The sequence below is a fragment of the Gymnodraco acuticeps genome, unplaced genomic scaffold (genome assembly GCF_902827175.1).
Source record: "Gymnodraco acuticeps unplaced genomic scaffold, fGymAcu1.1, whole genome shotgun sequence".
NCBI classification, from domain to species: domain Eukaryota; kingdom Metazoa; phylum Chordata; class Actinopteri; order Perciformes; family Bathydraconidae; genus Gymnodraco; species Gymnodraco acuticeps.
The window spans coordinates 616,280-626,600 of record NW_022992032.1 but is presented as its reverse complement, the minus strand read 5'-3'; the positions used below and the strand labels follow the sequence as shown (position 1 = coordinate 626,600).

Genomic DNA, 10,321 nt, shown 5'->3' with positions numbered 1-10,321 from the left:
CAGGCCGAGCACAGCTGCCTGGGGCGCAGCTTCAGCGGGGCCACTCATTGGTCTCTGAGTTTGTGTCTCACCTGGAGGAGAATTTATCTGAAAATGTTCTGATAATTTAAACTATGGACGGCCCTGACAAAGGCAATATAGATCCAACAGACAGAGGACTGCTGCAGAGACCTAGATGTGGTGCATGTACTACATGTGTGTCGTGTAGCCTACGGGAACCGGGGAGTGAATGTAGAAGGGATTGTACGACTCCACCTGCAGGCAGCGGACACCATCAATGATGCATGACCATTAATGATGCATGGCTGAAGCTGGTCAGGTGGACAGCACCGACTTTACCTCTCTCCCTTTCCCTCTGCACCAGGTCGGTTTACAGTCGTATACGGGAACAGATGGTAAACACACAGGATGAACGTAGATGCGATACAATGAACTTCAAATAAACTCTTTATTTGTTTTTGTAATTACTGGGAACCGTTCGGGTAGTGTAAACCAAACACAGTCCTAACCCTGGAACTGTTTCATATATGATGTAGCTCAGAGCTTTATAAATACATAACAATTCAACATTTTCAATAATTTAGAAATGATATTAGTGAAAGTAAGATGCCATTAAAAAGGTTCACAGATCCTGTATTTCTTAATCTATTTTTAAAAGAATAAAACATGACACAAAGTTCTGCCAATTCCCTTTCTTCAGTCGGTTGTGTAGAGTTTTGAGCGATTCAAATAATATAATCTACTCAGATCTGCTCAGCTGAGAATTGAGCCTCTAAAATGATTAGCAAGAAATGTAATGTGTACCTATTTAGGGTTCCCAAACACTGGTAATTGTAAACCATGGTGGACTTCTTCACTACAGGAAGTAGGCCTACAGTACATGCAAAGATTTTACAGCCAAAGAATGTGTAGCAATATTTTTGATGAAATCGCTTCAATAACTGAACACTGTCATTCATTAACCTAAATTAGCTTTTGACTGCTCTTTCCAGGTAACTTCCTACTAAATTATTAGGAAAGATTAATATATTATTAGATTATGTGGAAACAAGTTACTGCCAATGTAATGAAAAAAAAGGTACTGTTAATAGATCTCGAAATAGAATGTCATATCACAATATGAATGACTATGTCTCTAAAATATGATATGGCGGCCTGGACGTTCTAAATATTGAGTGACCAATATACTATTGGGATTTCCCCCCCCCCCATCTTATGATCTCATTGCTCATCTAATTTATTTTATTCACTGGCGAATAGCACAACATGAAGGCCTATCCTGTCACTTCACAAACAAGCTCTCAAAGTTTTGGACAGAAAACCTAAGCTATACCACCATTGCAAAATCCTGGACAAACATAACCTGCTCAACTGGGAAAATATTTTAAAACACACTGACACGTCTAATTTTTAAGATTCTAAACGGCAAGGCACCCCCACCACCACTCTGCACTTTTATACAGCAGAACAATGCAAACAGCAGAACCACAAGGTCTGCCCTAAGAGGGGACTGTGTGTGTAGTCCCTCTTAGGTCCAGTTCCTTTGGCAAACACTGTTTCTCTGTGAGGGCACCTACACTCTGGAACACAACACCAATACAGATAAGGAATAACACCTCCTATCATACATTTAACCGCAATCATAAGAACTGGTTTTTAAGCAATCAAAAATGTGAACACTTTTAACTGCATCAAGGTATGATGATATTTCATATGTTTGCATGTTTGTTTGTTCCTATTTATTGTTGTACTGCTATTTATTTATTGGTGTACTGCTGTACTCTATTTAATTATGTTTTTATTTCTCTAGTCTTGTTGTGGTCATTTAACATCTTGCCAAGGACAACAGTTGAAAATTAGCCTGCTGGCTAATACTGGCTCATTTACAGCAATGTGGATTAATGTGCCCTGTCCTTTAAATAAATAAACAAACAAACTGAAATGGGTTGCCATAGATATACAATCAGGTAAAATAAGCAGTTAACTTTCTTGTTTACATTGTGCATTTCCCGCACATTACCACTTTAGCACACTCATTGGATAGTGCTGTCTTAAGTTTCCGGGTTTTTCCTTTAATTTGTCACCTGTCTGTTTCTGGCAGCCAACAGCCTGTAAACAGAGTGTTATAACACCAGAGAGCAGCTCAGGTGAGCCGACACCAAACTGACCCACATCCAGCCTCCCTGGGTCGGGCTCCTGAGCTTCAGGCTCCTCCGTATCGCCTTCATCTCTCCGGGTCGGACCTCCTCCAGGGTTGACAGCCAAACCCTCAGGATACAAGTGATCCAGCAGTGGAAACCTTGCACCTTTATCTTTAATTGTGACTGGCTGGTTCAGGTCAGTGAGCAAACTGAAGAGGAAGCTAATAACCTGCTCAGCCTTTGGTATGGGGGCAAAATGTAAAGTGAATCAGTGAATGTGATGTCTTCAAGTACATTTCCAAAACCCTTTCAACATTTTGTTGTATCCACTTGTTCATTGCATGTTTTCTTTGCTTAGTACTTTAACATGCGTGCTTATATATATATTTGCACAAAAAAAAAAAGTGTATTGATTAGAAAGTCTACAGTGTAAATACAGCATACATTTTTTTAATCAGTCAAAAAGTTGTAAAGATGCATCGATAAGGCTATCAAGCTATTTTTTATATTCCTTTTTGATTATATATTATTTGAAAGGGTTCATATGCTGCAACTTAATGTTGATTGAATATATGTAATTTTGTTATGAATGTAGTATGGTTCTTATCCAAACTCCTACTAATATGTCAATATAGCAACAGCTTTAAATGGACTCATAACTCTAACAATATGGTGATCATATGCCTTGTAAAAAACCACAAACCACTAATGTCAGGTTAATATAATTTATGAACACTTTATTTTTTTAAAACAAACAGTGCATCCCTCCTCTGGACTGCGGCCTGCTTGGCCTCCTGCTGGATGCTTCCTGGTGCTGCATCGTTCCACCCGCAGCTCTGACAAGGAGAAGCAGAATGGTTGTATTTGTTTTAAACTGAAACAATGTTTCAACAGGTAAACTGCGATTTTAGGCCTTAAATCAGGGGTGGGGAACCTCTGGCCCCCGGGCCGTATACGGCCCGCGAGACAATTCGATACGGCCCTCGAGGTAACACACTCAAAAAACAAAAAAAATTAAGAAATCTAGACCGCAAAATAATTAAACAAGCGAGTGCCTGTTTTTCCTGGCCAAGGTCAGGGTCCTTGAACACAACACGAGCCTAACGTGTCATCACGTGGTATATGTCTCGTCCGACAGGGGTTTAGAGCAGAGCACCAGAACGCCGCTCCGGGCCGGGACTTCACAAATGTCAGTACCCATAAGGAGTCGTACACATGCTGCAGTTTTTGCGTGGCTGTGTCTTTAGTTGAAAGCCCAGTGGCAATCTGTTCATCTGTCACACTGATCATACAGTCAATAACTTTGTTGTTATTAGCATCTGGTTAGCTAGCTATGCTAACGAATATAAGAAGCTTTTTCTCCAACCAGTGCGGTAAAGGCACATCTTTATATGATCATTATAGTTATAAAAAAATAAGAGAATAAAGTAAACAGGTATAAAATACTATATGACAGTAAAAAAAAGTTGTTATTAATAAACAAGAATACAGTTTGAAAGGAGAGTGATTTGTAAAATATCCATAAAGAAAAAGAAAATCTGCTTCCAGTTCTGTTTCATATGGGTGTTGAGAGATGTATTCATAAATCTCCTCATGTTGCTCTCAAAGTGCACCAGATTGATGCTTTTAAGTTCAATATTTTAAAAAAAAATCTTCCTGGGGGAACATGCCCCCGGACCCCCCTAGAAGAGGTTAGGTCCCCCCCCCCCCCCAACTTAAATCATGTTCACATGGATAGGAAACTAAATTGCACACATCTTGTGTCCATATCTTTCTGTTTTGGTGGTCATGCCACAACCGTGCACGTGCATGCACGAGTCATGGTAAGATATCTGGATTAAGAGGTTGCTTTTTCTTTGCACAGCATGAAAGAAAGGCCAAATGAATGGGCTGTGATTTTAGTATTTTTAAGCAGAGGTCAATAATTTGTACGGCCCTCGGAGGATGTTGAAAAAATTGAAATGGCCCTTGAGAGGAAAAAGGTTCCCCACCCCTGCCTTAAATGCATCACATCTTTTGCATTATTATTCTGGATTTATTTTCTTGAATACTTACGTAACAAGATATTAAATAATAAATATCTGAATGGTAAACTGCAAACTTACATGGAAGCCATCCTGGCGTCCGCACAGTGCATTAGCTCTCCAGCAGCTCTGGCATTTGACACAAGTCTTCATTTCACCTAAAAAAAACAGGAAGAAACAAAAGACAAGACCAACTGTTGATTAACTATTACACATAACTACAGAACACAACGATTTGTGGTATTTTTTAAATGCCCTGCACAGCCTCACTGGAGTTTTAGTTGGTTCAGTGTGTGTATTTACCAGAGGTGGGAGTAAGTCCTACATGTGCAAGTCTCAAGTCTTGACCTACAAGTATCAAGCAAGTCCCAAGTCACTGTGATGAGAGTCAAGCAAGTCAAGTCATACGAAATTCTGATGAATAAGACCAGTTTCCGCATTTAAAGAGCCTGTGACACGAGTTTCCCCCATCATCCAAACCCATCAATTTGAGTAAATATTGTCCCCTTGAAAACCGTTACTGAACTGATTTTGGATATTTGTACTTTGATAACCATTAATCTGCCCTTCAATGTTGACCATTTTCTGGATCTGCTCGGGGATTCTTCAAGTCCCGCCAAATTACGTGTGACGTCATTGCGGGCACAGCGCTCCAGCTGCACCGTTCAGGATCCCAGCATCTGCATGTAAACGCACGATGGCGCACACAGCAGCAAGCTCAGACAGCTCAGACAGTTTCATTTTGAACGTGTCTGAGAGCTCATATGAGGCTGAAGGATCGATTTATGTTGTATCTGTTAGAAGTTTAGGAATTAGGTGCGTCAATATGGGCGATCATACGGTCATGTAGCCAGTGGTGGAATGGGACTAAAAATCATCCCGGGACTCTTGACCGGCCCACTTCGGTACCGCTAGTAAATTGTCAACGGGGGGAGTGGGGGATGTCAGGGGCGGCGGGTGCTGTAGATAGTAAATGTAAATATTTGTGTCACTGCATCCTGGTAAAATACAAATATAATGCAATGTCTGTGTCTTTGCCATTAGCGCTGCTAGCCACCTGTGCCCTGTACTACGAAGCCAGTTCAACATACCCTGGATATGTTTGAGTAACAAACTAACAACAAACTAACAAACGAGATCTCGCTAAGCGGTCCTACGACGCTGGTTATCAACTCGGTAAATCAAGCCAGGGTTTCTCTCACCAGCTGAGAGCGCGTTCACGTCTAAGACACGAGTGGATCTGACTTTAATTACATTTGACTCTAGTGTTTCGTCAACTTAATGTGTTACTTAAAATAATACTTCTGCATACAGTATGTGACACTGTAAGTGTTGCACGGCCAGATACGGCTGGAGAAGCTGACTCAGATAAGGAAATATAGGCTATGATATAGGCCTATTATGATATTATATGATCGATGATGTAATATGAATGATAAGTGCGACACGTCGGCATCTTCTCTGCATACGGCAGTTTAAACTGTATTTCCTTTATCCTGTAATATGACTTGAGAGATTTAAACTCCGCACACTGAGTTGCTCTCTTTTCTATAGACGCCGGAGGCGGGCAGCGTCAGGTAAAAAAAGTTATTTAGCCTTCCCAAACCTGAGCCTCACGCGCCGAATATGGGGGATGTGCTAGTGACTTATCCGACCGGCCCACTTCGGTACCGGCCCATCGGGATTCGTCCCGATGGCCAGTCCGCGACTGCACCCAGCCCACGTAAACTGTCAACAGGGGGAGCCTCGCTGCGGGGAAACGGTGGACCTAGTGTCACGATCGGAGTGGGAATAATAATAATAATCCGTGCATTTTATCCATTAATTTCCCCAACATTGTGGCGAAAAAAAAAACACACGTTTAATCCATGTTGGTGTACTACAACTTCAAAAAGCATCGGTTTGTTTTCTCATCAGGAAATGCAGACGATCATCCTCACGATCATTTAATGTATCATATGTTCGCCGAATTGACATGAAAGCACTAATAAATGTAGTTTCATCCACTTGAGTTTACAACTACAAAAATAATCGATTTGTTTTTATATCACATCCTACGGGAGGAAATTCAGCAGCTCTCACTACCGATTTTGAATCCTAATGTAATCATCATCTTCACCACGATCATTTATGTTTATGTTCACCGAATTGACATGAAAGCACTGACAAATATGAATATACTGTAGTCAACTTCATTAAAACGTTATTAACGTGCCTAAACTCAGTAATTCACCATTTCTACGCATGACAACACACTTTGTCCGTGTTTGGCTCTCTCGCCGCACAGTGAAGCGTTCCCGCATTGACGTCACTTCCGGCTTCCCCCAAAACTTCAAAATGAGTCGAAGGAATTTCCCGCGATGTTCGAAATTATTGATATTTAACGGAACGGTATCGCTTTTTCTTTTTTAAACTGACGGTTCGAGATGACTAGTAGCCCAATATTTCATTGCACAACAGTTGTTGGGATGCTGTCACAGGCACTTTAAATCTGTTCAAAGACAGTGGTTATGAAAATGGATTCAACCCACACTATGATCTTCATTACATACACAGTTAATCATTTGAAATCTAATTTAGACCGATGACAATCATATTAGATTCATATTAACCCTAGAACTGCAGACAATATAGCTAGGACTCAATCAAAAAGTCTGTTCAAAAAGGCAGAATTCCAGGTAAGAAAATCATATATTGCATTTGCCATTACACATATTTAATTTAAATGTATGTTAACACTAGAACCGCCAACAGCCTCAGCACCTACATAGATATCATTTTCAAATCATTTAATTTGTTCCTCTTCATCATTTCCTTATAAACTAAGTAGAACGATTTAAAAATCACTTAATTGGTTTAATTTAGAAATTGCTTCAGTTTATCATCATAATAATAATAATAATGCATTTTATTTATATAGCGCTTTTCACAACTCAAAGACGCTTTACAGTATGAGGGAGGGTAGACAAACAAGGACAGGCAAACAAGTAAGTATAGTAAAATACATAAATAAAAAGGCAGTCAAGAGGAAGTTGATTGAGAGGGGGGGGCTTATGGGTAGACAGAGTTGAAAAGATGTGTTTTGAGGCGGGACTGAAAGACTGAGCAGGGTATATGCAGGAATCCTGAAGTCCAAATGTAATACCTTTTAAGACCTTTTTTAAGACCCTTTCCATACATTTTAAGACCTCATCGCAACTTCGAGTTCTAACCGGTTACATTGGCGACACACTTTACATCACATTGACTATATTGATTGTAAGATAGCACAACTAAACAGAGTGCAGACAGACTACTGAAGCCTCCTCTCCACATGAACTTCAACCTCTCTGTGAAGGTCAGGTTTAATGCAGTATGCTGCTTTGTTGCTTCTGTACTCTGTGCTCTTTCATTCCAGTAAAACTCCTCAGAAACCATTAGAAACCAGTATTTGACCAATAAACAAAACAATTGACAAAACTTTGAACTATGAAATATATTAAACTTTGGTGAGCTTCAGCGGGGTAATGCCATATAGGAGCTCCCTCAAAAATACCCAGGGGTTAAATTGGGCTGGGGCTGTCCGGGGCTAAGCCCGGCACATAGGACGATACTCTGACGTCATCACCCTCACACATTTGTCATATGTTTACAAAAAACGATATATATGTCAAGACTTTTCTCATTCTTAATATAGACTATATTTAGGGTCGATATGTGTTGACCTTACTTTAAAATAGCAGATCGCTGTGACCGGATATAGTTTGGCTTAGACCCCGGCCCCACGAGGACGCATACAGTAAAACGCATACGCCAAAAAGTCCTCCGTTCACACGCATTTGATTCATTAACGTGTCCGTTCACAATAGACCGCTGGAAATGCTGGAAACGCTGTAGTACATATGCCAGGCCTGTAAGTGGCGCTGCTGCCGCCACAAAATACACCAAAAGCAGCGAAGAAGACCCCGGAGCATGGTTGTCCTGTTTATTCTCCGCGGTGGACGGCGTGTTCTCCTGCTGTAGGCTATATCTCTCAGGTAGTCCACCAGCAGATAAACCCCCCCCCCCACAGAGCAAGGCAACGAAACTTAAAATAAGAAGCAGCATTTTATGGCACGCTATGCATGGGGCCACCTTGAGGGGGTTTCCCGACATGTTGTTTCAGTAAATTAAAGGGTGTTTCATGTCGTCGTTGCTGTGGACCTTCTTAATACCTTGGAAAATGCCGTTTAATACTTTTTAATAGCCTTAATTTTCGCTAAATTGATTTATCAACTTTTAATACTTTTTAAGACACCGCGGACACCCTGGTGAGGGACTCAGAGTCACAGATATCTTGGGGGAGGGACTTCCAGAGCCTAGGAGCTGCCACTAAGAAGGCTCTGTCCCCAAAGCTGCAGAGTTTGGATGATCATAACAGATCAAAAAGTTCAGATTCATTTTACAATAAATCAAGGAATGATGCACTTCTACAAACAAAAACATCATAATTAAAACATTTAAACAAACTACTAAAAAGTAGATGAACTACATTATTCAAAAGTTTACAGTAACTTCTGATAATAACACAGGGGAAATAAACGAGGCATCTCTTTTCCTCTCCCTCTCCTGACAGCCCGTCAGTATCAGGGTTAGTCAAAATGAATCCCTTGGAGGTTCTAGTGTTCATTTACCTTTGTCTTCTCTCTTTGCAATGCTTAATCGATTTGAAACCAAGTCTAACGTAGCTTAAACTTAATGTTAGCTTTCTAGCTAACACAACACATGCACCTTTCTCTGTGTTTTTTTTTGTAGTGACGAATGAAGTTGGATGTTGTGGTGGTCGTGTCACTGACCTTTATGCTGCAGACCCTGCATACCGCTGTTCTCTTCTTATTACCGTCATCGACAACATAATCCTTGAATCCAAACTTCACTATTTTTGGAGTAAAGCTAGCCGCTGCCATGTTAACTGAGACTCCTGCCTTCTAGTGGGTTGCTAGGTTTGCGCGCATGGTGCTATAATCACGTTTTTCGAAAAAACTAAACGTAATATCTCACTACAAAAACAAACGCCAATATTTAATTTTAAACAGTCAAGTCCTTTCAAGTCATCTGTCTCAAGCTTAAGTCAAGTCTCAAGTCATGAATACCAAGTCAAGTCTTTTATCAATGTTAGTCAAGCAAGTCTCAAGTCAAAAAATATGCGACTCGAGTCAAGTCATGTGACTCGAGTCCCCACCTCTGGTATTTACAGATGTATTTTAAGTTTTTTTTTTTTTAATGTGAAAATCTCTTAAGCTTGTGTTGACCAGAGACCTTATTTCAGGCAAATCCCGATAAAAAAAAAAACTAAAAACATTGACTTTGAGACAAGGGACCGGGAAATGGTAAAAATACTAACTCTTTTCTGGGCTTAAGGACTCATTCCTGCACCACCGTATGCATATGGCATACATTTGGAGAAGGGTGGTCAGAAAATGAGATCTTCAACAGGGGCAGACTTGCTGTATTATGCGTACAAGGCAATGCACTGAACATGTTTGTCACAAACCCAACCAATTGCAGAGTACTAACCACTGTAGATCTCACCTTTGTTTAACAGCGTGGATTCTCAGCCTCCTTCCGCTGCTGCTCGAGGCTCCTGTGACGAGAAACAAACAATGAGAGCCGAGTAGTGAACTGCTCAGCAGGTTTACAACATAATTTTTTTAATGCTTGTTTCATACACAGTTTCAGGTTGCCACATTTGAGAATAAAAATATAAATACAAGACAGCCTGAGCATCTATGGGTGTTTTGCATGTTTTTGTATGTGCAGTGACTCAATGTTTTAATTGTAAATACAAGTAATGATGTTATAATGAAAACATACATTTAGAGTTTAAATGTGAATGTGAGAAAAAGTTCAAATATGTTGTATGAGAGAGTGATACAAGTAAACGACAGATTTAAGAAAGCATCTCAGCATCCTGAAGTAGATACTTTTGTTTAGAAAAAGCAGTCGAGACAAAATCATGACAACGTTCAGGTCTGTTGCAAACCTTGGGGAACTCCGTTACAAAGCCATGGGAAGCTGAACTTCACATTGACACATCCGGGGTGTTACTGCAAAAACCCAAAACAGAGCTGGGAGCTACAACACGAGGCTTATAGAGAGAAGACATTTTCAGTGTCAGTCGTGCAGACTTTGAGGCCA

The 10,321-nt window shown here is 40.4% G+C and overlaps 1 protein-coding gene across 1 annotated transcript in view; it reads right to left on the bottom strand.

Annotated features, from left to right (window-relative positions):
* Positions 1–2,852: 2,852 nt before the first annotated feature.
* Positions 2,853–10,321, bottom strand: part of sfpq (splicing factor proline/glutamine-rich) — a 31,367-nt gene continuing 23,898 nt past the window's right edge. The window contains exons 10-12 of the mRNA XM_034201580.1: positions 9,716–9,767; positions 4,247–4,323; positions 2,853–2,977 (exon numbers count right to left, since the gene is read on the bottom strand). Coding sequence (XP_034057471.1) covers positions 9,738–9,767 — 30 coding nt within the window. The 3' untranslated portion in view covers positions 2,853–2,977; positions 4,247–4,323; positions 9,716–9,737. The remainder of the gene's footprint in view (positions 2,978–4,246; positions 4,324–9,715; positions 9,768–10,321) is intronic.